Here is a 27,317-nt window from a genome sequence, read left to right on the forward strand (position 1 = left end):
TCAATATGAAGCTTCTTTAATCTTAATTCTTAAATCTTTTAAGAATCTTTTTTTTGGGGAGAAGGTTCAAAATCTTAGTTATCGTATTTCGGTCGTAGTCTTGGGAGCATCTACAGCTCCTTGGTCGAATTGGCATAAGAAAAGTGACGGCTGAGACATAATTATTACCTCCATGAAAAATTAATGGAGGTATTGTTTTTGGCGTGTCTCTGTGTGTGTCTGTCTGTGTGTCTGTGTGTTTGTGTTTCCGCACATTTGTAGTCAGCATAATTTCAGAACGCCTTCATGGATTGTGATGATATTTGGTATACTGGTAGGTCTTAGGAAGCCGAAGGTCATGGTCAAATATGGGCCTCCTGGTGGCTGACCTTGGTACTGCAGCAGAACTTTTGTATTTTGAGGGAAAACAGATGTGCCGGTTAAAGACTTCCTCTAGCGCAAAACACGTGTGGTCAGACAGCGCGCCTATACCAGGTTTGATTGATGATGTTCTCCCTCGGGAATAGACTACATGTACTGAGTTGACAGCCTGACCTATTTTAGGACAGAAACCTGTGTTATTTTGTTCTGTACTGCAGTGTAGTGTACCGTGTAAAAACATTTACAAAAACTCATTATATTTCATGGAGGTTTGAGATCTCCGAATTCTTGTTAAAACATGTATGGACAAATTTACATAGTTTTTCATTTACATCGTAGTGCTTGGATGTCATAATATGTTTAAACAATTCTATTTTTGATATTTATTTGGTAGCCGTGCCGTACAGAATCTGCGTCATGAACTTGGGCCTGAGGTTCCCCTCTATCCTGTACTTGACCTCTGTGAACCCGGCACCCTCCAGGTGTTTCCAGGTCTCCCTGTTGACGTGGCAGCCGTCGGACAGAACCCGGAACACGGGCGTGAGGAGGTCCTGCATGAACTGTGCCCGCCCATTGGTCGGGTGGCGGACGTGCTCCAGGTAGTAGAACTTTCCGCCCTGAGTGAGGAGATGAAAGTCATGGTCAAACTGCATATGCCAAAATCGAATATGAAACAGTTCACGATAATATCTTGAAAGTTCATCTGTGTTGGTAGAAGTCGTTATGAAGCAAGTTTAAACTGTAATGTCCAACACAAGAAAATGGACTCACCCAAATTTTCGACTGTACAACTCCAGTACCATCCCTCAACAGAGACGGGGGGCGCCACAGACTTTATGCAACCTATGATCCACTGCTCATTGAGTCACGTGTGTTATCTGTGTGACGTCACGGAAGCGGTGGATTGTTCATTCCTTGACAAAGACTGGAGTTGTACAGTCGAAAATTTGGGTGAGTCCATTTTCTTGTGTTGAACATTACAGTTCAAACTTGCTTCATAGTTCACGATAATGTTAGAGGCCCGTCAATTTGGAGGAAGGGGACGAATTCCGAGTGGTTTCTTCTCCTTTTTTTTAAATTCAAGAAAACACGACAATCCTGCCTCCCCCTCTGGTCTGTAACTCCAAAGATAATGACGTCACTGTGGCGTTCTTTTGAAGTGGAAGTAATTTTTTCGTCATGGCTGGTATAGAGAATACACCAAGCATATAAACTGTCCGTTGTCGTGTCGAGATACACTTTGTTAATAATATACAGAATCTAATCAAATTTAGAAGTTGAATCTTTGGTTAGAATGTAGGCTATATTTGTATAATCTATCTCTAATGTTATTCATCTTTCAGTTTGAGTTTATTAGGATCCACACTTAGCATACATGTACATGACAGTAGCTATTCTTCCTGGCCATGGGTCCGTTCTAACACACAGGAAAATATACAAAACACTAGAAAGGTAACATTTGCAAAGCAAATACATTATGTTTACCGGTTTGAGAACTCTCTTGACCTCTCGGATTGAGGCGTCCATGTCTTGGACGGAGCACAGGACCAAAGTACACACCACAGCGTCTACAGATCCCTCCGCCACGCCAGACATGTCCTCTGCACCCGCAACTATGAACTTCGTCACCTGGTGAAGATCAAAATCAACACGTTATTTGATTTACTGCAGAAGTTTATGATATCTTATGAAATCATAACAGACAACTGTGACAATATGTATTCTACCTGTTTTATCTATGTATGAATGAATGAACTTTATTGCTCGACAGTATACATGGTACAATGTATGGCATCAATAACAATGTGATCAATACAATCAAGTCTATTCTAAGAGACTACTAGTATTACTACAGGAATGTGAACGTAAACAGTGTATGACATGATGTGAGTTAGCTGCTATCTGTTACAATACTTTCTCTCTTTTGTAATGCACTACATATATATATATTGGCCTAAGTACGTAGGGGCAGGGCATGACATAAGTAGATTGAAAAAGTCTATGTTTGTCTTTGGGAGAGGTTTACCAGTTTTACATGTACATGTGATCATTTTCATTAATTTTTTTCTATCTACAGTATATGTATGATCATGGAGTTAAAATCGATTTTAACTCCATGGCATGATGCAGGATCCCACTCTATATCTAAAGCAGTGTTAGCCACTGAGCTGGGCAACCCTGGATAAAAATCGGACGGAAAATAAATAAATAAACTGAATTTTCAATCTTATTCTATGAGTATGAAAGGAAACTGTCAAACTTGCAAGTCAGGCGAAGCAAATATAAAAAAAAAACTAGAACGGTAACAGTTGCAGAGCAAATGCATGATGTTTACCTTCACGTATGACCTGCTCTTACTCAAACACATTTATATATATGGGGACAGGAGTGTAAATCCCTTCTGCGATATGAAGTTGCAACATGATGTAAAGCAACACTAGTTACCATGGTCACAGACGCCTGGCTCAGGTCATTGACCTTATTTGCTTGGAGAAGAAGAAACAGAGAATAATAAAGCTCTGACCTTGACATCTGGGTACTTGTCCGAGTTTTCTTTCAGGTACTGGTCAAAGTGAGGGTTTGGGTCCACGGCGATGACGGAGGTTCCCGGAGGATAGTATCTAAAGTTGTTTCCACCTCCAACCCCGATCTCCAAAACTTGTAAAGCACCCGTGCCCTGTTCCCTAAGACCAGCAAAGACGTCCTGCTTCAGTTCTGTTAGCTTCTTCTCGCTGAAGTCCATGGATCTGGCGCAGCCCCAGGCGAAGGCGCGCTTGTAGTAAGCTGTTGCCGCGTCAGGGTTGAGTTTGGCGAAGGTGTAGAGGCCAAGTGGAACGCCTACAGGTAACAGAACGGCCGGGCGGGCCAAACGGCGGAGCAAAGACGCCATAGTGGCTGGCCTTCCTGTAAATTACGGAGAATGCCAGACGTTAGAAATCCCTCCACTGATTGCAAAAGCCCGTTCTCATCCTATATATTACACACCCTTTTATATATTTGCCTCAGTATTTGCCTTTATATATCTATAGTTATGTACCAGTAGATACCATACTTTGTTTACATTGTAAAGTTATTGTGAAATTAAATTTATGTAACAAAATAGGAGTGAAATACATTCAAGTAAACATCTGGTATTTTGTATTTCTGTCAGTTTTATGCATTTAACCAGCCTTCAAAAACTTTCCTTCTGTTAATACATTCCAGTACATTTATCTTCCCATTTCATATTCCTCTGCTAAAAAGAGATCAAACCCACTTCAATTCAATTCAATTCAATTCGCTCTTTTTTTTTATTGCCACGTTTTCCACCGAATTTGTTCTTTTCCTAATGTTTTTAATGAAGAGATTTCAAATGACTTTAATATGCGATCAGTATTACACTATACGTATTTATTTTTGCTTATTCTCTAAACGTGTCTATGAAACTAAACCATATAAATGCACAATGAAGCTACATAACAACTGGGTTAAAAGTTCACACATATTGACATAGTGGCGAGGCATTCAAGTTTCTCCCTAACATTATCATGGTTTGATCCCATGACATTATGTGCACTGTGGCATTGTTAAATATTTACCAATGTTGGTACACATTCTTGAACTGAAAAACGTCATTCAGTGGCAGCACAAAAATGTTCCAATAAATTATATTAAAAAATACAATATCGTAAACACTCTCACAAAACAAAAACCACCATTAGTGTTTATGTGCTTTCGTGTATGTTATACGTGCGTCCTTAGTTATTGAATTCATAACAGAAAAATGTAGTAGTATTCAATCAAATGTCAGTCTATACCGTTAGATCATAGTCTAATTATAAGGGGGCCCGCAAGCCCTTTTCTCTAAAAATCGTTAATTAACCCAGGCTTGTCAGGTACAGTTACCGCAATCAAGCACTACTAAAATCTAAATCTCACCTGTTATCACAATATTACAAAGCGGACCGTACGAAACCTGATCCGGAAGTCGAGCACTGCCCAGAACCGCACAGTCAGACACAAGAGAAGGCCTGCGTGGGGGGTCCCGAAAACGCTCTACCGGCTAAATTTTAAGAGAGCCCTACGTATTATGCTGAATTCAAGAAGGATCCCCATTATATTTTACGATAAATTCCGGGTAGCTACAACGCATTACGTAGAATTAAAACGGCGAACTACGCTCTACGTTGTTTGATATAATATATAATAGAGCGGTCCGTCTACGCTCTACGGGCCCCACAACAGTTCAGGTGAGAGGGAAAAGGTCAACGACCTCTAGGAAACCCTAGGTTAGCCGGCTTGTCAACATGGCGGTAGTCTGGTGGATTCTCGCCTTCGTTTTGATTCTAGTTGCCGCTCTCTCGACTCAACCAGGAAAGGCTGTCTTTCGTCTCATATACAGAAAGGTCTACGCATATATTCTGTCACGTATAGCGAAGTCGTACAACAAGAAGATGTCCCCATTTAAGGAGAAACTCTTCGAAGACATGAAGACGCATCATACCGGGGATCTAACCGTCTTGGAGATCGGGGTCGGTGCCGGGGCGAACTTCAAGTTTTACCCGGCGGGGACGTCAGTCATCGCCGTGGATCCCAACCCGGAGTTCGATAAGTATTTGATGAAGAACGCGGAGGAGTTTGGAGAGGTGAAGCTGCAGGATTTTGTGATCGCGGCCGGGGAGGAGATGGCGGGGGTACCTGACTGCTCGGTGGACGTCGCCGTGTGTACGCTGGTCATGTGCTCCGTGGCTGACCAGGTGAAAGTGCTGGCCGAAATTAAGAGGGTTCTGAAACCAGTGAGTATGGGACAAAAATTGAAACCTATTGTAGATTGTAATATCTTATGATATTTTGTTTTTAAATTAGCTTCTCACTCTCAGCCGCCATCACATACAAAGCACCTTTGATAATCGATCTACTTTTTAAGTTAACAGTTTTCTTGGGGGGGGGGCGTTGTGTAATTTCTAGAATTAAATATGCATAATTCATGCTAATTTCATGACGTCATTGGTCAAAATCCAAGATGGCGGACCAAATCATTAGTTTTTTTCAGTTTTTTTTTTTTTCAGTTTTATTCAGATCCACAATTAGCCTCATAAGAGGCTATTCTTCCTGTGGTCTACACATTCATATTTACATACATATATTACAAACGTACAAAAACATTACAAAATTAACAGTACATGGCAAACTTTACACAAATTCACTATTTACAATCCAGTACTTTGCTAGTTGCCTATGTTATTCCACGTGTGTGACATCCTGTACATAAAGCGCTTTTTCTGAGAGTTTGATTTTGGTTTTGGTAGTCTGATTTTGTTTGTGCTGGTTGAACGTGTGCTGTACTTGTGGATCTCAGATTGGAATGTGATTTTGTCGTACAAGGCCTTTGGTTGTTTGGTGAGCATGATACGTTTAAATGTGACAAGGCTTCTCTGTTGGATTCTGTCCCTGACAGTCAGCCATCCTAATGTCTTCAGCATGGTGTCCACATGTGCATCCCGATCATAACCAAGAGCTAGCCTTGCTGCCCTGTTCTGGACCACCTGTAGTCTTCGTATGTTGTTCTGTGTTGTGTTTCCCCATACGGAGCAGCAGTAGTCTATATGTGGGATTATTAAGGCGTTGACTACGGCTATTCTCTGCCGATGTGGTAGTAAGTCCTTCACCCTTCCCACCTGTGCCAAGCTCTGGTGTAACCACTTTTTTCCACTAAACTTTCATCACAACTTTTTTCTTTTACATGAAACTACTACTAGTACGATTGTAACACTATATGAAATATGATAGATATGTTAGGTTTTATTCGACATTAGGTCTTATTCAACAATTTATTTTATTGTTTGTTACTCTCTTTATGTAGTACATTGTACCATGTATAATTGTCATGCAATAAAGTTCTTCTAAATTTTCTCTGTTTCAACTCTAGGGAGGCAAGTTCTACTACATGGAACATGTTCGTGCCGCCCCCGATACCTGGGCATACTCCATACAGAACTGGGTAGACGTGGTCTGGCCGTACCTGTCTGACGGTTGTACTGTCAGATCTGAACTGTGGAAACACCTGGACACGGCAGGCTTCTCACAAGTCGACTATCAAAAGTTTGACGCACCAATCAGGATGGCTCTTATTGCACCTCATCTTATGGGAACTGCTACGAAGTAGTCGAAAACTAATCTCCAAGCAGATGTTTTGATGGCTGCAAAATACAGTATCAAACTAGCCAGACAGTATATCTATTTGCCACCCAAAAGCCTGACCAATGGATACTGTCTGGCCAATTTGATACTGTATTTTGCAGCCACCCAAACATCTGCTTCATGCCCGCAGCCAGAATTTTGAATGGGGGGGGTTCTTCCCACTGCGAGGATCCTAAGGGGGTCCGGGGGCATGCTCCCCCAGAAAATTTTGAAAAATGAACCTTCTAAAATGGCATTTCGTGCATTTTTGAGAGGATTTCCAAGAAAAAATCAGAGATAAATTTTTATTCAATGGTAAAGGGAGCAGTTTTTCTACGATTCCAGTCCATCTTTTCAAGAAAAATCTTGGACCTTTACATAAAAAGTGGACCAAAAAGTGGACCTTTACATAAAAAGTGGACCTTTACACAAAAGTGGACCAAAAAGTGGACCTTAGAGCCTTGTGGGAGGGTTCTTCCAAACCCCCCCTGGCTACGGGCATGTGCTTGGAGATTAGTAGAAAACTATTAAGTCTACTGAGTAGTTTCTTACTCGACATCTCACTGAGTATCACAGGGTATCTGGGTGTATTACAGGTCTGACATTTTGAGATGTAACAGTTACAAGTAATTATTAATAATATCTGTAAGTTGTATTTTATTGGAATTTTGACATTGCATTACAATGGGTTACCCACTGGTAGCAAATGCTGATATTAGGCACCGCGACATACATTAGACTTTTGACCAAATTAATCCTTAATAAAGTTACATGTACGCTAAATAATATATTTTCCAATGCACCATGCTCTGAATAAAAGCCAGGCCTCTAAGTGTTTTCTTGTGTTATACTGCTAAATGTGCTGCACTAAATATTATATAGTGTCCAGATGGGAATATGTCAAGCTTAAAAAGGGAAACAATGGAAAGAGTCAGCCTTCATCCTAAGTTTGTGGGACTGATGAGTTTATAATTATAGCGTCAGCTTGCTTTTCCGCATACAATATACATGTACATATTATTAGTACATGTATCCCACTTTTTGGCCCCATACACACGGGGATGCTGCAACCACTTTCGATCCAGATTCCAACCAAGCCACATTTAAGTGGCTCCATCTGAACGTTCCAAATGGCATTGAAAGCGCCTCGATCCCAAACCACCTCGGGAGGTAGTTTTGAACCGGTTTCACCGGATTGCGACTTGCGTTACTTAACAAGGTTTATAATGTCAAAATTTGAAAATGTAGGAATCTTTTTTTTTTACCCTATCGCTTTAGATTTGGAGTCTGCGAAGGATATCATCCATAAAATTTAGTTGCTTTGGCCTATGTAGATTTTATTATAGACTTAATTATCATTCACTGCTTATATTTACAGGTTTTCCAAATGTACAACTCTACAACTCTCCTCCCAGAGTCTCCTCTGTAAGTCTCTGTCGTATGATTGGTCGCTGGATGGGACCTCCTGACAGTTATCAAGGTAACGACCTCCTATGCCCTCCAGGTCAGGAGACATGGCAGCATACAGGATGGTGTCTGCACCTTGTGCAGGAGTCTGGAAAAGATAGAAAGTGTTTGTAGTACAAATGTGAAAAAAAAAGATATTGAGAAAAAAAATAAACGTCTACTATATGTCTAGACTCTACTGTAAACAAGAGATTCAGTCTTAAGGTTCTAGAGTTTAAATCCAAGTAGTGTGTAATAAATTGTCGGATCTGTGTGGTTGTCACGCTAGCCTGACTGAACCTCGCTTTTCGCCGGCTTCCTAGTAGTCCGCCATCTTGGGTGGCGGACTATGTAGGGAGCCCCCCGAAGCTTGGGTTTCACAGGCTAGTTGTCACGCTAGGTTTGCCTCCCCACTGCTCAGCAATCATTGTTAATTTACAAATAGTTTTTTGGAATTGATCAAAAAAACTTGTAGTGTTGTCTTGTAGTGTTTTTCACCGTGGTCAAGTTGGTCAGCCAGCAAAGTGTTTTTGGTATAGTTCACGAGCAAGGGTGATGTGGTTTGTCACCCGATGACCCAAATAGCGATTGCAAAAAACTTTTTGCAACAACCTATTTTTTTTTTCAGAAACACGAAGTAGTAAGCTATTTCAGCATAGAAGCCGTTACCCTGGGAAAATTTGTTTTTTCCAGGCAGCTCCAATGAAGAAAAGTGTAAAAAATTATATTTTTTTTGTCTAACATTTACATTTTAGTATTCTTACTACAGTTTTTATCCCAATTAAAAGAGGCAGCAGACAATACCCAAACTATTATTGGAAGCCGGCTGAAAACAGCTGTTCACTGACATAATGTCAGATTTTCCGGCCTACTTTTCTTTGCAGAATTGTAGCCCTTTAGCCTGAGAGTGTCCGTCGCATACAAAAATCGTAAAAGAAACTCCGGCCTGAGATCTTGTACCTTTGTCAAACCGATCCATCCCATGATGCTTTGTACCATTCTCAAAGGCCACAGGACATGCTGGTAGAGGTCAGAGTTCACAACTCCAGGGTGAAGGGCATTGACAGTCACATGACTTTGGTCGGCCAATAGCCTTCTCTGAAGTTCGTAAGTGGTGAGGACATTGGCAAGCTTACTCTGAGCATATCTTGCATGTGGGGAGTAGTGTTTGCTGCAAATGAAAGATCAATGTCAAAAGATATGTCCAAGTGGAAATTACATTGAAGACAGACTAAATTACTTATTTAAGAGGATGGAGATACCAACATAGTATATCCTAGTACATGTAGTCTCAAACTAACAATGATATGCAAAAAAAAGCATGTGTAGTCAATGCATGCACACCAAAGAAATTACATTGAAGACAGACTAAATTACTTATTTAAGAGGATGGAGATACCGACATTACAACTATAGTATATCCTAGTACATGTAGTCTCAAACTAACAATGATATGAAAAAAAAGCATGTGTAGTCAATGCATGCACACCAAAGAACTGCATGGACAAAAATGTGTCCCTTAGTGTTATACTACATGATTTTGCAGCAGACAGAGCACATCTAACCATATCAAGTAAAAAAAAATCAAACAAGTAACTATTACCTGTTTAAAGTTAAAACTTTTTGATCCAACACAAAAATTCTCTCACCTATAGAGCTTTCGACCAGTCACTCTGGTCTTCCTCAGTAGACTGACCCAGTTAAGCTTGTCACGTGGCTTCTTTGAAGTGTCTGACGTCAACACTGGGTCAAAGGTATCTGGTAGACGATGTCGACCCCCGCCGCGGTTCAATGTAGGGTGACCATCGTCTACCAGATACCTTTGACCCAGTGTTGATGTCACACTTCAAAGAAGCCACGTGACAAGCTTCACTGGGTCAGTCTACTGAGGAAGACCAGAGTGACTGGTCGAAAGCTCTATAGGTGAGAGAATTTTTGTGTTGGATCAAAAGTTTTAACTTTAAACATGTAACTACCAACACAGATGAACTTTCATGATAGTAACTATTACCTGCTGTTTAAGTCAGCAAAGTCAATATCTCCAATGGAATGTACGGCCGAAGATACAAACACTACTCGTGACCAGCGCTCAGGTTTTCCACTGGACCTCAGGACGTCCAGTAACAGGTTGGTCAGTAGGAAGTGACCGAGGTGGTTGATTCCAAAGTGTGTCTCAAATCCATCCTCTGTTAGACTGTAAGGGGTCAACATCACTCCAGCTGTAGGTAGACAAAGATATGTACACGTACATCGATAAAATTATATTTTGATACATGTACTTTTCTATTTTCTAGACATTTTCTAGATAAAGAATCAGGTTGAAATAAAAACACAGTACAAAAATTAATAGAAAAGCTAACAGCTGAACAAAAATTCATTTGTATGTCAATGACATAATTTGTATACTGTATGTTACAGGGTCTTGGAAAAACCTGGGTGCCTGCCAGGCCAGGCTACCTGGCCTGTCCACCTGGCCTGGCTAGCACGTCAGGCTACTCGGATCCCCCCATTCATATCCTCACGAAAGATAAGACATCCAAGCAGCTGCGCAATCTAGCGAAATGCATGGAAAGTACACCCATTACACTGGTACATACTGAGGGTATTATAAACGTTACCCCTTACCCACGGAAAATTTAAATAAAGTAATCTAGATATTCGTTAGAAGTTTTAATGTTTGTTTGAAGTTTTAATCAGCTAAGGGCAATCAACAGTAGCAGTAACAGGTAAACAGATCTCGTGTGTCCCTTGCAGAGTGACAGGCCAGGTAGCCTGGCTGGCAAGCACCCGAGTTTTTCCGTAAACCCATATTTTACACAATCATAGAGGGGGGCCTCCAAGGGGGGGTCCCGACAACGCTCTACGCTAAATTTTGAGAGCCGGCTACGTATTACGCTAAATTCCGGACGCCTCTCTACGCTCTACGCTAAATTCGAAATATTCCGAACGCACTATGCAGAACTCAATCACCTAGCAACTGCATGTTTGCGTGAAAACCTTTTGATTTATTACATGTAGAGGTGACATAACTTGAATAAAAAGTAGTAACCGGCGGTCACTTCCTTATACCGTGATTGAAAGTATAGAATACAAAACGGGGTATTCAGTATTACCGCAGGTACCAACTTGACCGCGAGTCGATCACCCGAAGATCGGAGGGCGATCCGTGAATGGAGGTAACATGGCCGTAGCCAGGATTTTGAAGGGGGGGGGGACTAACGAGCGCCGTAGGCGCGAGGTTCGTAGGGGGGTCCGGGGCATGCTCCCCCGGGAAATTTTGAAAAATGAACCTTCTGAAATGGCATTTCCTGCGTTTTTAGAGGGTTTCAAAGAAAAAATCAGAGATAACTTTTTCAATGACAAAGTGAGCCGTTTTCCTACGACGGATTCCAGCCTTGCTGGTGACACGAATCAGTCCGTCTTTTAAAGAAAAGTCTTGGACCTTTAGATAAAAAGTGGACCAAAAAGTGGACCTTTCAGCCTTGTGGGGTTGTCGTCCGAAGGTAGAAAAGGCCGCAAACAATACTGCGTAATTTGTCAAAACGACTCAGCTGCCGTTTACTGACGGTCCCGCGTTATTACCCATCACCCGCACAATGACGGGGATGACATTGCTCTTTTCGGGAGTGTCCTCCATTACACTGGCCGTTGATCAGCAATGATGTTCCCGCTAAGAAATGTCTTGAGGGCCCCTATTGGGCCTTACAAGTCATGTGGTTTTAAGGCCTTCTACCCTCTTCATCTGTGGCCATCTGTGGCGTTTGGCCAATGGTCCTAGTGTACGTCACCGATGGTAAGGTCAATCTCGTACCCAGCACACTGTGGGATCATTCCCATGTGTTGCCTTGTTCTTGTGTATGGCTCTGGGAACAAGTCTAGTGGATTGGTCGATTGTATACAAGGGGGGTAGAGCAAGAAAGACCTCGAGCGCCGCGACAACCCGGCACTTGCGAGGCCTTGAGTTCCCGTTTGCGGCTTGGATTACGCTCTACGCACAATTAATCGATTACGCTTTACGGTTAATTCCCGATAGCTACAACGCATTACGTAGAATTAAAACGGCAAATTACGCTCTACGCCAAATGCACCAATTACGCTCTACGTTGAATTAGAGGGTCCGTCTACGCTCTACGTAGAATTAAAACGGCCGATTACGCTCTACGGAAAAGGCCTTGGGGGCCCCCATAGAGAATACATCTTCCCTAGATACAAATCATGATCTTTACTACTTGGGCGAAATATTTATAGTGATGCATACCATTGTTGATTAGCAGATGTAATGGCAGGTGCTTGGACTTGAAGTTATCTACAAACTCATGGATGGACTTCATAGACGCCAGGTCCAACCGAACAAACTCAACTGTAGGTACAAAACATTCACCATTTACTTTTGGAAATCTTGTGAAAGTGATTGTTTTAAAAAATGCAACAAAGGCTTTGAAATATTGAACTAGAAAGGTAACATTTGCATAGCAAATGCATAATGTTTACCATTGCTTATGGTCTGTTAATTCTTGCTCAAACACATTCATACATACATGTATATGGTGACAGGAGTCTAAATCCCTCCTGCTATAAGATTGCAACATGATGTAACCCAACACTAGTTACCATGCTGACAGACATCTGGCTCAGGTCATTGACCTTATTTGTTTGAAGAAGAAGAGGAAGAAGAAACAGCGTAAAAACAATATGTTTTCCTTCTGTAAAGGTAAACATTTATTTATTTATTTATCTACAAACATAATTGATATATGCTGACCTTTGGCTTGTGGACAGGACCCCTTGATAGTTTCTATGGCTGTGTTTGCTTCATCTTGGCTCCGCCCACCTGCCAATAGGTCGCAGGATACATCAATATCATTAGATTATGATTGACAGCTATAGATACACTATACATATGAACAATTGCCTTAGTTTGGCTTTCATCTGATGTTGTTTAATAACACACCTGTACAAAAAAGCCCTGGAATTCTAATACCTAGGCACCAGCAGATTCAAGGCTTGCGAAGGAGGACAGTCTGCATCAATCTGCTCAGCATGCTGAAGGGAGACATGAAGCACTGAGGGCTAGACCCTCCCACAACAGAAAAGAAACTCCGAGTCCAAGAGCTAAGTAAGGGAGCTCGCAAGACAGAAGACACAGTGGAAGGAAATGAAGAAAGACTTAATGCAGCTACTGGATGTTTCCTATGACTGCAGATGCAGAATACAGCCACTTTATTCTTTAGTGGTGTCAGGTGGCGTAGTGGTTAGAGCGTTCAATTATGAAGCAGTGAGACCCAGGTTTGGTCCCGAGTTGTACATGTGCCTGACATTGTGTCCTTGGGAAAGGCACTTTACACGACTTTCCCCACTCCACCCAGGTGTGAATGGGTACCTAACTTTGGTTGGGGAAAGTCGTATTGAGGTCACCTTGTGGTGCCTAATGTCAGCCGCACAGACCCTTGCGACAGTTCCACAAAAAAAGTGTGTGGAGCAAATATGTTATATCATGTGTATTTATAATGTGATTCTTTGTGATTATTGATCGATTCTTATATGATTGTAAACTGATTGTAAACCCTGCATCAATTTGGCACTATAAAGGGCTGCGATTGCAGGGGTAATGTTTGACCAATAAAAAAAAAACATGATTAATACATATAGTTGGTCATCAGCAGTAAATTCTGCATACAAAAATTATTATGCAAAACATAAACATTACCTATGATGACATGGACGCCAAGTTGTGCCAGTCCTTTAGTCACTTCCAGTCCTATTCCCTTTGCTCCACCTGTTACTATGGCAACCTTCCCGTCTTGTCTTGTTGGATCTAAAATGAAATAAAAGAAATTACACCAGCGCTAGTGTGTCCAACGCTTATAGTTATGTGACATTTCTTTCAATTACATGTAATGTAAAATTTTAGATATAATGGCAACAGTGAATTGAAAAGCAATGATATGTATACGAATCAAACAATAACATCCGTGTCCATAATATCACCAGGGTCCATAATATCGCCACCTTGAGAAATAGTGTGCTTTAAGTTTAAGATATTTTTACTGCAACATACTTTTGGTATGCACTCCTGCATACCTCAAATGTACATACCTAGGGTATGTTGCAGTAAAAATATCTTTAAGCACACTTTTTCTGAAGGTGGCGATATTATGGACCCTGATGATATTATGGACATGGATGTTACATCAACTACTATAGTAGCTATAGTCATCGTTACTTGAAGAAAATGCTACATGTACAGTCAAACCTGTCAAGGTGACCACCTCTTCAAGCAGACCACCTGTCCATGGTGACTGATTTTCCTCGCTCCCAAAAATTTTCCCCATTGACACAAGCATTAAGCAACCTGTCCAAGGTGACCACCTGGCCAACGTGACCGCCCTGAGTTGAGTCCGGTCAAGGCCCAATACCTGTCCAATGGTGACCACATCATTTTTGATCATGTTGATTATTGATGATAACTAATGAGAAAACATGGACAAACCGGCCAGTTTGCCTTGACTGCTGGATGATGCTTTTGTTCCACGTAAATTGTTCCATGTGTCACCCTCCCCACATACATTCATCAGAGAACTGAAGATACTAGTAATACTACTAGTACTATATATTACAGCATTTGACATTACAACATCTCAACTTGGAAACCATGTATACTTATGTCTCAGTCATGTTGTGAGGTTACCCTCTTAAATAAGACCACTTGTCCAAGGTGACCACTTTTCTTCGGTCCCCTGGGTGGCCGGCTTGGACAGGTTTGACTGTAATAATTACATATTATAATATGTTTGACCGAAGTGTGCACTTCCGGGTTGCGAATTTCGCAACCCGGAAGTGCACACTTCGGTCAAACATATGGCCTAACCATTAGACAAGGATCGGCTTGAAGAATTTCGTGGTGTTAAGAAAATAAGTCTGCATACAATACGGATTTCTTCTTCCCAGTATTCCAAAAAGTCTCGTAAATATACTTAGTATCATGTCGACACAAATTTTGCCCCCCTCCCACCCTTACAATTTATCATGTCAAAACATGGTTCGTATGTGGGTCATGCATACATTATTCGTTCCATAAACTTGCCAGTAATATAGAAATATACCATAACAACCTTTCAGACATCGGTGGCCCTGTATTAGCTGGGAAACCGTCGCTTGAACTCCCACAAGATAAGTTTGGATCATGGCGAGCGCCATTTTGAAAGCTTTGGGCTCTACCATTAGTTAACAAGGGGTGCATAAGTATCACATATCTGCTCTCGAGGACAATTACAGGAACAACTTATGCTTATATTATCAACATGAATATTGCAAAGAGGTATTGAAAAAACTGCTAGTTTTATGTCCTAAAATATGCACACTTTGCCTCCATTTTCGCTTATTCATGATTCTCGCCTTCCCTATTTTCAGACGGGGTGGGCGCTAGCTGCTTGACTGCAATATCATGGATCAAAAGCGACACCTAGCATTTCTTACCGTAAAGGCAATGGTTCGTGGTGAAGTTTTGTCCAGGTTGGGCTTCATGTTGTAAATAGCACTGCAAGTCTTCCTGTTACTATCATGCTACAACACATTTTTTTTTACTGAAGCAAAAGTAATTCAGCGGGCTACTGTGGAAAAATGACACTGACATTGAGATACAAAATGTATTTTTTTAATATTTTCATATGACCGTTACATGTACTGTAGGTACTGTTCTTCCTCTCATCTTTAACACAGATGTAGTCTATGGTAAGACAAATGCCCAACAATTTTCAGTAGTAACGTGAACAGCTTTTCTTTTGATTCTAACAGATGAGGAAAAATTACATGTACATCAACTGTCTTCCTGGTATCATCACAATTTATAATTTGACAATAACTTCTGCATGAAATTACATACATCAGTACAGCTGCTTCAATATTGTCATTTATAATTTTCATCTTTTTTTACAAATGAAAGTTGTTCTTGCTGCTTTTAAAAAGTTTGAAACAGATATCCAGATTATTTCTGATGAAGTTTGTTTGTCTATGAAAAGAATTGGGAAAATTGATAAGCAAGTATGCAAGTACATGTATGCAAAATTTGTAGACTTAATCTAGCAATTTCAAATTCAAAAACATTATGAAACATTCCAGGATTCCTCTCAACCATTCTTAGGTGTATAATGTATATTGTCTGCATATATCTAAACTAAAGTACAAGTAGTCAGTGCCACCCTTCCATTCTACAGAACTGTTCTACATAATCTGTTGTTGTCAATCTCTGTAGAGATCTCCATACTGATTCTTCTTCCCTGTAAAACAAGAGTAAAAGAAATCAACAAAAAATTGTTATATTGGGAATTTGTCTGCTTTTACCAGTGGGGTCACACGGTGCAACAGCAGAGTGCTCGAATCGGAACCAAGAGGTCTCGGGTTCAAGTCCTGACATGCCACCGATCTTGTGCTCTTATAATTAGGCACTTAACACGACTTCCCCCACTTAACTCAAGTGAAAATGAGTATTGTCTATCCTGTATTTGTATAAGTGTGGGACACAATACCAGCAACAGCTGGAATCATCAGGAATCATCAGAAATCATTAGGAATCATCAGGAATCGTTAGGAATCGTTAGGAATCGTCAGAAATCATCAGGAATCGTATTTTACTGACACTGGTGGCACAAGCACGTGAACTTACACTGAGCGTCTGACGACCTTTCTTCAATACTCTCCCTGTTGCCGTCCCGACCAATCCTGTAGGCCGGCTGAAATGACGGCTGAGGTGGTGTAGACACCGGCGGCGGTGAGGAGTCTCGATTCCGCTTCCGTAACTCTTCGTACGTCATGTACTTCTTGGACTGTTCATCCTCAGGGACAGACATTGGGCCAAAGGCTGTCAAGTAAAGACATCATTGCAGACTCAACATGCATGTACATCACTTAGGCCACACCAATTCAATTTCTTGGTTAACGGATTTTTGTAGAAAAATAATGGAGCGGGCGGGCAAAAAAAATAAAAAAACAGGCCTAGGCATCCTATCATGGCCCAAAATAGTACGATAGGAGCCATGAAGTCAACACACCAGGCTGGTTTGAAATTTAAACAATGAATTTTGATGATACCATTGCATTGAAAGATGGAATAACTGTAACAACTAGGAAGAAAGGACTGTTTTCAACTGTTCGGGGCAAAATATTAGCATTTTACAGTTGATTCTGAATTTTTATTTTTATTTGCAAATCAGAAAAAATGAAGCGGGCGAATCCGTTAACAAAGAAATTAAATTGGTGTGGCCTAAACCATAGAAAATTACTGCATACTGTACATGCTCTAAGCATAAAACAAAGAATAAGTACATGGTGTAGAAGTATCTTCATGATCTTACGAGACCAACTAAATGCCTATAGCTACTACTGAACATGAGTAGGGACTCCTATAGCAAGTCATCTTTTAAACAAGTGATAGAACAAAAGTTTAATCACGTTTTGATAACCATGTAATAAATGTCAAGAATATGAAGAATACTTGTCTAAAACGGCACATTTTCTGTACGTAACCCTGCACAAATGTTTAGGTGCACCGAGTCAAAAATGGTGCAGAGCTCCAATTTTGGATGCACCAAAGTCCACATGCATCCAGTACAGACATATGGAGCTCTGTATGGGTTTACAGTTATACCTTCTACAGGTCCTGATAAGTCCTCTTCAGTGTCCCTGAAAGCCCCAGGGGAGTCCTGCCCAAATGATGAGTAACTGCCATACTCTGAAGATTGACTGAACAAGAAGAGGTCAAATCTATATTACAACTGACTAGAAAGGAATTCGAAGAGTCACAAAAAAAGGAACTACAGTACTATGATGGCAAATACCTGAGATTTAAATTCATACTGACAATTATATAAAAATTTATTCTAGGCTTGTAGTATGAAAGAAGTAACATATGCTAACCCAGGAGACTTAAATTGACCATAACCCATGTCTGGAGCCTGCAGGGTTCCACTCCCCTCATGCCCTGGTGTACCCCAATGGTCTGCACTAGGACCATCACTGAAAAACATTTAATTAATGACAGACACATTTTCATTTTAATGACAATCAAATTTGAAATAAGCTTGAGCAAATTACCATTCTATGCAACAGATGAGCGGAATAAGATGAAAAAGAGACAACAGGAGATCTTCAAGTATCTTCCTCCATTTATAATGTTTTGCCAGAAAATTGCAGTGTTTATATTCTCTATTAATTGCTTAATATGTATTAATATATTTTGGAGAATTTTTACATTGTATTTTATGTACATTCAATTTGTACATTGTACTTACCCACCAATGGGCACCATTCCTCTTCTCTTTCTAATCAAGTCTCCAATGTTAGAATTCTCCAGTAAGAGAAATTTGTTTTCACAGGTTTTCATGTAGGACCACTTCCCCAGCACCCAGCCTGCTATTGCTGCAACTGTAATACAGAGACGGACCATATTATACATGTAGACAGCAATACGTTTTGACTACTGGTACGTAGTATCTAAATATGACATATGTCAGGCTCTAGCTAAGTATACAATGATCTATTGAACCAAGCTGTTCATTACTATTATTAGTACATGTATATCGTAATAGACGGCAGTAATTACATTATATACGCACATTTATATCATAACGTTCGATAACGGGTTCCGGACCGGGCCGTACGTTACAGTACGGCCCGGTCCGGAACCCGTTATCGAACGCTTCCATGGCTTCCATAAAACGATTCGAACGCGTTTCGCCCTAACCGCGTGTGCCCCTTTCGAAAATTCGAATACAGAATCCGGACGTTGGAACTGATGTTGTTGCATTTGAGGGTTTAGGGGCACCAACTTTTGGCTCATCTTGCATTGAAAGGCGCGTTTTCTTGGGTGGGTATGATATAAATAAAATACAACACGGTGTATTCCGCATCGCCCTCGGTCCCGACCCTCCCGCGATCAGGCCGATACCTCGGGCGATACGGAATACCCCGTGTTGTATTCTATACGTATGGACTTTTATTATGTTTACCGAAGGAAAACATATTGTTTTTAATACATTTCTTCTTCTGTTCCAAACACTAACCTCTGACCTGGTCAATGGCCTGATTTGTTGATGTTTGTCACCATGGTAACTGGTGTTGGGTTACATAATGTTGCAATTTTATAGGAGGGATGTAGACTCCTGTCTGACCATATGTATATGAATGTACAATGTCATGTATTTGAGTAAGAAGAGCAAACCATATGCGAAGGTAAACATTATGCATTTGCTTTGCAAATATTACCTTTCTAGTTTCTGATAATTCAAGAGTAGTGATGCGTACCTAAACCCAATTTTAGGTTCAGGTCCGGATTCAAGTCCAGAGGTTTAGGTTCAGGTCCGGACTTACAAGTCCGGACCTAAACCCATGGCATATACAAAATTGCATGTTGGCAACCTTGCAATGTTGTCTGGGTGAAACTTTGGCCACATAACATGGAGGCCGATACTTGACGATGCCCGATGGCAATGTTTTCTTCGTTTTGCAGCAAAGATTTTACAATCTACGGAAGGTTTTAGGTGGTTTGAAAAAAAAGGGGTATGTGAAATGGTCTTTTATGGTAATAAGTCCGGACTCGGTTCTTGACTTTTAGGTTTTTTTGGACTTGAACCTAAACATTCTTTCAAGTCCGGATCCAAGTCCAGTGAACCGGTATGCATCACTATTCAAGAGGACACTCAGGTAGGAAAATTTACAATTCTATTGAGTGTACATAGTAGAGATATTGCTGTAAAAGACATTTAATTCATAATGGTACGTATGTTTTATTTCTGACTGAGTGATTCTAAAAAGCACAGAGTGTCTCTAACTTACGCATGTACTTAGGGCCTGTTCCAAATCTCCCAGTCTTCAGAAACCCTGATATTGTTGAAACAACAAAAGAATTTAATAGATGATTCAGTTCAACTTGTCAGGTCAATAAATATAAATACAAAAAAAATGATATACGAATATAGACTACCTTCGAACAGAGCACTAACAATTAATAAAGTACCAGTAATAATAATATTACATCATACAATGTTGTAAAGGGAAAAACACAAATGTTAATTGGGCAAAATATAATCAACTAGACAAATGTATACCTGCAGCAAGTAATCTGTTGGTGGCAAGTCCAAAAACCCCAGCTAGGGGCAGGCCTGAAATATACGAGGTATTGGTTATATGGTTAGCCCAGTGTGCTACCTGAATTTTAAGAATCCCCCCCCCCCCCACACACACAAAAAAATCATGCCCACTTGGCTTGCACCACTGTATCCGGCAAATGCTTTTTAATTTTACAAAATGTAGGTATTAATGGCTATTACTAGTATCAGTTAACTAAAGGCTGTTAGACATATTGTCAAAGGCTTATGTCTTACTTAATTTGAGGAAAGTCGTAACTTATAGTTGGGGCAACCTAAAATTCTGATGGGCAACCTAATTTTTGCCATAGGTTGCCTACTAGTACTGGGCAACCTGGTTCAAAAAAGTTCGCCCTGTCGCTTCATATTTTTTCTGAAAAAATCTGAGAAACAACAAATTAAATTGGTGTGGCCTTAATGGCTATGACAATATCACGCCGGATGAGTTGCCACGTTCAGACAAAACCAGTCCTGACACCAGGAAAACTCACATCTGTAAAAGAAGCTCTCTCTTCGACACTGTTGGAAGATCTGCATTTCCTCTGGTGTAACCTATGAATTATGATAGAGGTAAATACATATGAAGTAATACAAATATGTACAAGTACATGTAATTTTGTGCCAACCAATGACCCTTCATCATTAGACCATCCATTATGTGCCTTCTTTATATAGTGTTGTCAAGGAGGTTGAAGCGATATTATGTAAGATTTTTTTTGTGCCAAAACTGTCAATATAATTTATATTTTCTCATCTAGATTGTCATATCAAATAGCTTTTAACATATTAGCGTCGCTATTTCGCTTTTCTTTTTTCACAACTCAGCGCAGCACGAGAAAAAGTTGCGCCAGGCCCACTGTTTTATGAGGAGGCTCCTAAAAAGAATGTAAACAAACAGCGGTTGGAGTTAGCAGCTTCCAACATGTTTCTGCGGTGCAACAACGTTAATCTTTTACTCCCCAAATGTCATTATGAACCCAGGTAGGCTTATAGTGCAAGAAAATGTGTAAAGTAACGATGTTTGAAATAGTGAAAATCTTACATAATATCGCTTTAACGTTGTGCAAGAGGTGGTTATGTATCTCATCTCAAGCAGATGTGTGGTTGGCATATGACTACTACCCTGTACTCAACTGTGCTGTGCCACAACTGTCATGTGAAATCAATCAGGTCAAAAGTTATGAAACGCTACATAAAGGTCCCCACAATATGAGCGAAAAGGCGAATAAAAAAGTACCATAACTTTGCCACACATCTGCTTAAAGATAGACCACAAGGACGGTGGGTGTCCTTGACACCCCCCTCCCCACTCTAGACTTTGACCTACTACAGTCCCTTTATTTCTTGCACAATATCGTTGATACATTCCCTACCGTTAGCTGCTTCCCTCCCGGAGTTGTAACGCCCACCCCTGGCCCGCCTGGGAGCACTCCGGTCCCGCCAGGCAGCCCCTCTACCGGACCATCGCCGCCGTGTTCCAGTGAGCTGGACGCCATCTTGCTACACTAGGAATGTGTTAGGACGATGCATGTCGCTAGGTGGCGCAAATGAGCGGCCGTTTCAGAGACCGAGAGAGACCGTTTCATAGCCTGGGTTCCATCCTGGTTACTAGTAGTTTACGTCCGTTGGTGGTAGCGACTGTAGGAGCGGACGTAAACTAACCAGGATGGAACCCAGGCTAACCGTTTCATTGAGTTGTTCGGATATTTTTCTAGGTCAACGATTTGTGAAATATGTTTTCCCTTGGAGTCAACGTTTCTTTATTGGGGGAAAGAACAATAATTATGGTGTGAAAGATTCCCGTTTCATTATCCTGCTTTGGAATTCAAGGCACGCACTACACGCATTAGCTAGACTACATACGTTTTTAAAAACTCCTTGATTTGTTCAACATGCCCCGTGGAACATACTGTATAATTGCTGTGGGAATGACCTACTAAAACGGCAACGCAATTACTATACATGCAGTTACGCTAAAATTTAAAAAAAAAAAGAAGATATATTTGAGTTGTACATGTGAGATGTTTAATGTATTATACTTGATGTTGATGTACAATATTTGATGTTAATGATGTTCATTATTGCAATTTGTTTTGTATTTAATAATTTAATAATGTAATCTGCTTTTATATTCTGTATGTTGTGTTTGGGAGGACAACTTGTAAAGGTGTCAATGCACCTGTTTTGTCCTCCCTTCCACTTGTATATCTGATGGTAAATTCGAAATAAACAAATAAACAAACAAATAAACTCAAAAGTATTGGTGAAATCTTTAGCAGCTACAACCATTTGAAAGGTAACCGTACCCGCTACACGACGTTGTCATGCCAATCCAACACGTCAATGATATGTTTTATGTAAGTAGCTCCAAGGAAACCTGAGGTCGGATTAAACGTCTGGGCACATGTAATATGGCGTGAGAGGGACAAACGATATGCCGCGACACCATATATATCTATACACTACATTATTGATTCAATTTTCCGTGTAGCCTGGTATCCAGTCTGATTCGTGGCCGGGGCCGAAAGAGCTCTAGGTTTTCCGGTGTGTATTTCACGAGAGATTGATAATTTTGATTAGTGTTGGGGGAAACCAAATCCCCAAGCATACTGTCTCTTATTAGCGTAACACTCCTACCGGGACGGCCTGTTGCACTGGGCGGGGGAAGCTATTAGAGCCCCCGAAGGCACAACCAGCCTGAACACTCCAATACCCCCAATCACGTAAGACTGGATACCAGGCTATTTTCCGTGCGCTGATTGCCTTGTGTATGCCGATTGTTCTCAACATGGCGGGTCGCCTGCTTGTGTACACCTTAGTACTCCATGGACTGTTCTTAGGTAAGAGGACAAATTTTTTGCTTATAATAGCCTGGCTTGATAATCATATATGCGGGAAGTCTGATGTACATGTAGGTGTAGTGGAAACGTTACCATATGTTGGTCTCAGTGTCTACTGAATCTAGCCAAACAAGTTGTATTGGTGATGTTGTTAACTCTCGTCTTGCATATACTAGTAAACTATTACCTGATATCCAGTCTTACGTGATTGGGGGTATTGGAGGTGTTCAGGTAGCATAGGTTGTGCCTTCGGGGGCTCTAATAGCTTCCCCCGCCCAGTGCAACAGGCCGTCCCGGTACGTAGTGTTACGCTAATCAGAGACAGTATGCTTGGGGATTTCGTGGAGGGCTAATCAATCTCTCGTGAAATACACACCGGGAAACCTATGTGAGGCGGGCGGGACAGAGCTATTGTAGCCCCGACCACGATCAGACTGGATACCAGACTAGTAAACTATCTTACGTCCGAGGTATCTAGATCTAGGGCCAGCGTCCCACAGTGATCTCTGTGTCTTAAACATATTCCGTATACGCAGTCTTGATATAAGAGATCCGTATTTTCAGCTGAGTTTTTGCCAGTCAAATACTAGTATACATTTGTAGCATACCGATATACTTTATCGGCATGCATATTTAACCATGATGAATTTTTCGTATCAAATGTCTCTACAGCCGATTCCTTTTGGTTGTTTTTATTTTTTGCCAGTTGTGCGCCTTGTAATGTCTCAATGTTGGTAATTCTTATCCTCTTTTAGAATGGATTGGTTTACTACTTTATAAAAGCAAGAAAAACACTAGTATATACTATATATATATATATATATATATACTGGCAAAAGTAGCCTACAACAGATTCAACACTCAATACAGTCTTGATCTGCCATGTACCTGGACCACTTCGTGTGGATGTAGCTCTTGTATTGCCTCAAGACCTCACTAGATATCGTTCCGATATGGTTATCTCTTCCATTCATTGTTGTTACCTTGATTATGTTTATATGATATTTTGTGCCCTACTTGTATTATAGATTGTTGACTGTGTAATGTACATTCTTGTTGTTTTTGTATGTGGGAGGGCAACTAGCAAAGGTGCCTCGCACCTGTTTTGCCCTCCCTTTCACTCTGTGAAAAATTTAAATAAACAAATAAACAAATATAGGATGAATAAAACATTGTTGGCAACATACAGCTAGAAAATTTAAAAAATAATTGTCTAAGCCAGCTCTCTAATGAATAAATGAATGCACGGTAAGAACAAAATGTCAATAAGAACAAGTAACGGATAGAAATCGTACGGAGCATGTCATAAGATGATTACATAAAACACAATACACGCAATCTAAGGATATACAGTATATACCAGGGACGAAGTCTTGTTGGATACTACGGAGAGACCAATGTGGTTTAATTACCACGAATATTCAAGCCTATTCGTAGCAGCCAAAAGACCCACCCACACGTTACAATATTTAGCCTGGTAGCCGGGCCATCGTGGGCTTCCCGGTAACTCTACGGTGTCTTTTACCTCCATGAAAAATGGAGCTATTGTTTTTGGCGCGTCTGTGTGTGTGTGTGTGTGTGTGTGTGTGTGTGTGTTTCCGCACATTGTAGTCAGCATGCCTGCATCATAACGCCTTTATGGATTGTGATGATATTTGGTATGCTGGTAGGTCTTAGAAAGCCAAAGGTCAAGGTCAAATATGGGCCTCCTGGTGGCTGACCTTGGTACTGCAGCAGAACTTCCGCGAAAACAGATGTGCAGGGTGGCAGGGAAAACAGATGTGCGGGGTGGCAGGGAAAACAGATGTGCAGAGTGGAGGCAGCTAGCCTCCCTTGATAAAGTTTTGTACAAATCTGATTTATTTTCAGTGAACGGTTCGGCCCATCCCGGGTACACCCAGCGAGGCGACACCTCCTACAAGGTGTTCACGGAAGTCATGTCCTACCACCAGGCGGAAATGACGTGTGAAGCGGACGGCGGCCATCTTGCTGACATCAAAACACAATCTCTTCACAACTTCATCCTTGACATGGTTAGGCAGGCCAATCGGTATCGAGACTACTGGATCGGATTGAATGACAAGAGGGTATGTATTTTATGCATGAGAAAACAACATCTGGCAACATCTTTTATCATTATTACAATAGTACCAAAAACAAATACAAGAAGTGACACGGATAGACAGAAATGAAACAGGCAAAACAGAAACAACACAAAGAAGTTCATACTTTCGCCAGATCATTTGGCCCTTTTCATAATAATTAACCAAGTATTCCGGATACGTTATATCAGTAATAGGTCAAAGGTCACTGGAAGTTGATATCGTCCCCCCGTTCTTGTTGAATGCATTCACGAAAGTTGTTATATGAACTATATTATTTCATCTACTAGTGCATGCTTGAGTATGACTAACATTTCTGTAATATGTATGTTTTTTTTCTACTAGACTTCATTTTACAGATTAGTTATCATTAGTTTTGTATCTTAGGCTACATTGCCTAGGCGCATTGATTTTCGCTTGTTCTCAAAAAACAAAACAATCACGTCTTCCGAGGCTTTGGCCTGGCTCTAGGCCTGGGTAGTCCATGGTAGTTAGCGACAATAGGGAGGTGGTGACTCTGAAGGATGGCACCCAGGCTACCGAAGCTCCACTACTCAACACCTTAGTACATACATACAGTGCCGATTCATTAATTCCGCAAAAAGCCAGCATGTGCCGGCTTGTCGTATACGTCTCTATGTACTGACGCAAATTCACAATACCAGCTTTATATTCCTGTGGTTTAGTAGCATTTTTATTTTTGGTCGGAATTTTTTTTATTCGCCCCCGCGCACTAGTTTGGGGGTCTTCAGAGGATGTCATCCATAAAATTAAATCGGTGTGGCCTTATATAAAAGACTTTCTTCTAGGCTTGTAGTATGAAAGAAGTAAAATGTGCTTATATTACCCAGAAGACTTATATTGACCATAACCCATGTCTGGAGCCTGCAGGGTTCCACTTCCCTCATATCCCGGTGTACCCCAATGGTCTGCACTAGGACCATCACTGAAAAAACATTTAATGACAGACATGTTACGGTTCTCCAGACGCCTAACGTCTGGACGTGGTCTGACGGAACTCCGTTGAGTGGTTGTGGGTTCAGCATGTGGGCTCCAGGAGAACCGAACAACGGAGGCGGGCAGGGACAGGACTGTGGGCAGCTGTGGGCTGCTGTAGGACTCAGCTGGGACGACGACTTCTGTTACGTTCAGAAGAGATTCATCTGCCAAATAGGTAGGGTGGCATTCGTTCTTTCAGAAGAATAATGTGATACGTTATGAGACATCAGATCACTATCTATTGCACTCAAATTTTACAATACTGAAAGGACCAAAATGTTGTTATCCATATGTTGCCTTCATCTTGAAAACATACTCCCTTCCGACCCACTCAACGCAAATGACGCCACATTATGCACTTTGCTTCTTACAGGTAGCCCCTCCCTCCCATACCCTACTAACTGCCGTATCTTTGATATCGTGTTCAACTATATTCATCACACTGGAAGATTTGACCAGTCACATTAACGCTATAGGTATTGGTGCGCCAGCCACTTTCATTTTACGTTTATTTTATATTTTATGTCATCTTAATGTTTACATTTGTATTATGTTTTATGAGCAGCGGATTCACATAAGCACAACAAGTGCTTCCTATCTAATGCTCAAAAATCCATGTGATGAATAAAATAAAAAACATAATGTGATACGTTCTGTAAATTGTTGATCTAAAGTTGTTGGACGTTTGTAGACACATCTAAATTGTTTTATTTTTTGTGTCGTCAGGTCCAGGTGAAAACGGCGCTTGCTCTGGAGGTAATGTCACTGCAATTTGTTTTCCTCATAGAGAAAAAAATGCAGGGAACAACAATGTTACTCGACATGTCGCTATCTGTGAAATAACTAGAGATAAAAAAAGGTCAGACACAGGAAATGGGCTGAATTTAAATGTCATGAAAACTCGTTCCCAGATCTGGAACTTTGAGGCCCCATTCCCACTAGGATAAAATTGTCCTGATTGCTTCGCTTTAATCCCGAATTGATTCGCTTTAATCCGGCTTCATTCTGGCTTCGAGCTGGATCGAAGCCGGGTCAAAGTGAATCAATTCGGATCTATCCGGACAATTATACCGGATATCCCATACTAATGGGAATGGGGCCTCATGAGATCTCCTATTTCTGTGGATGTCAACAGGTGGATGCCACTATGAAAAACTTAAACTGTTCTCCAACTCAAAATTTGACTCACCAGAAATTTTCGACTGAATCACTCAGTCTTCCTCAGCTATCTGACCCAAAATGCTGTGGACAAGTGATTTTTCCCACGTGTG

At 40.9% G+C, this 27,317-nt stretch overlaps 4 protein-coding genes across 4 annotated transcripts in view; 2 read left to right on the plus strand and 2 right to left on the minus strand.

Annotated features, from left to right (window-relative positions):
• Positions 1–624: 624 nt before the first annotated feature.
• On the minus strand, positions 625–4,405 carry LOC109487854 (methyltransferase-like protein 7A). The gene is made up of 4 exons (XM_019791955.1): positions 4,279–4,405; positions 2,885–3,264; positions 1,846–1,989; positions 625–977 (listed from the first exon to the last, which is right to left on the minus strand). Exons 2-4 carry the CDS (start codon positions 3,248–3,250, stop codon positions 744–746), a joined length of 744 nt encoding a protein of 247 aa, XP_019647514.1. The 5' UTR covers positions 3,251–3,264; positions 4,279–4,405; the 3' UTR covers positions 625–743.
• A 154-nt stretch (positions 4,406–4,559) lies between these two features.
• Positions 4,560–6,555, plus strand: LOC109487855 (methyltransferase-like protein 7A). The gene is made up of 2 exons (XM_019791956.1): positions 4,560–5,135; positions 6,269–6,555. The coding sequence occupies exons 1-2, from the start codon at positions 4,647–4,649 to the stop codon at positions 6,503–6,505; spliced, it is 726 nt and encodes a 241-aa protein (XP_019647515.1). The 5' UTR covers positions 4,560–4,646; the 3' UTR covers positions 6,506–6,555.
• Positions 6,556–6,987: 432 nt separating this feature from the next.
• LOC109487577 lies at positions 6,988–21,606 on the minus strand. Its single transcript, XM_019791585.1, has 14 exons — positions 21,479–21,606; positions 20,597–20,657; positions 20,067–20,120; positions 19,795–19,839; positions 18,252–18,384; positions 17,878–17,976; positions 17,609–17,703; positions 16,628–16,822; positions 15,078–15,182; positions 13,673–13,780; positions 12,728–12,796; positions 9,977–10,184; positions 8,926–9,136; positions 6,988–8,074 (listed from the first exon to the last, which is right to left on the minus strand). The coding sequence occupies exons 1-14, from the start codon at positions 21,599–21,601 to the stop codon at positions 7,892–7,894; spliced, it is 1,689 nt and encodes a 562-aa protein (XP_019647144.1). The 5' UTR covers positions 21,602–21,606; the 3' UTR covers positions 6,988–7,891.
• A 1,274-nt stretch (positions 21,607–22,880) lies between these two features.
• The window catches only part of LOC109487860 (plasminogen-like), a 9,245-nt gene continuing 4,808 nt past the window's right edge, over positions 22,881–27,317 (plus strand). Inside the window, exons 1-3 of the mRNA XM_019791960.1 lie at positions 22,881–22,945; positions 24,815–25,032; positions 26,035–26,193. Coding sequence (XP_019647519.1) covers positions 22,894–22,945; positions 24,815–25,032; positions 26,035–26,193 — 429 coding nt within the window. The 5' untranslated portion in view covers positions 22,881–22,893. The remainder of the gene's footprint in view (positions 22,946–24,814; positions 25,033–26,034; positions 26,194–27,317) is intronic.

The sequence above is a fragment of the Branchiostoma belcheri genome, unplaced genomic scaffold, assembly GCF_001625305.1.
Source record: "Branchiostoma belcheri isolate BF01 breed outbred unplaced genomic scaffold, Haploidv18h27 scaffold9, whole genome shotgun sequence".
NCBI classification, from domain to species: Eukaryota; Metazoa; Chordata; class Leptocardii; order Amphioxiformes; family Branchiostomatidae; genus Branchiostoma; species Branchiostoma belcheri.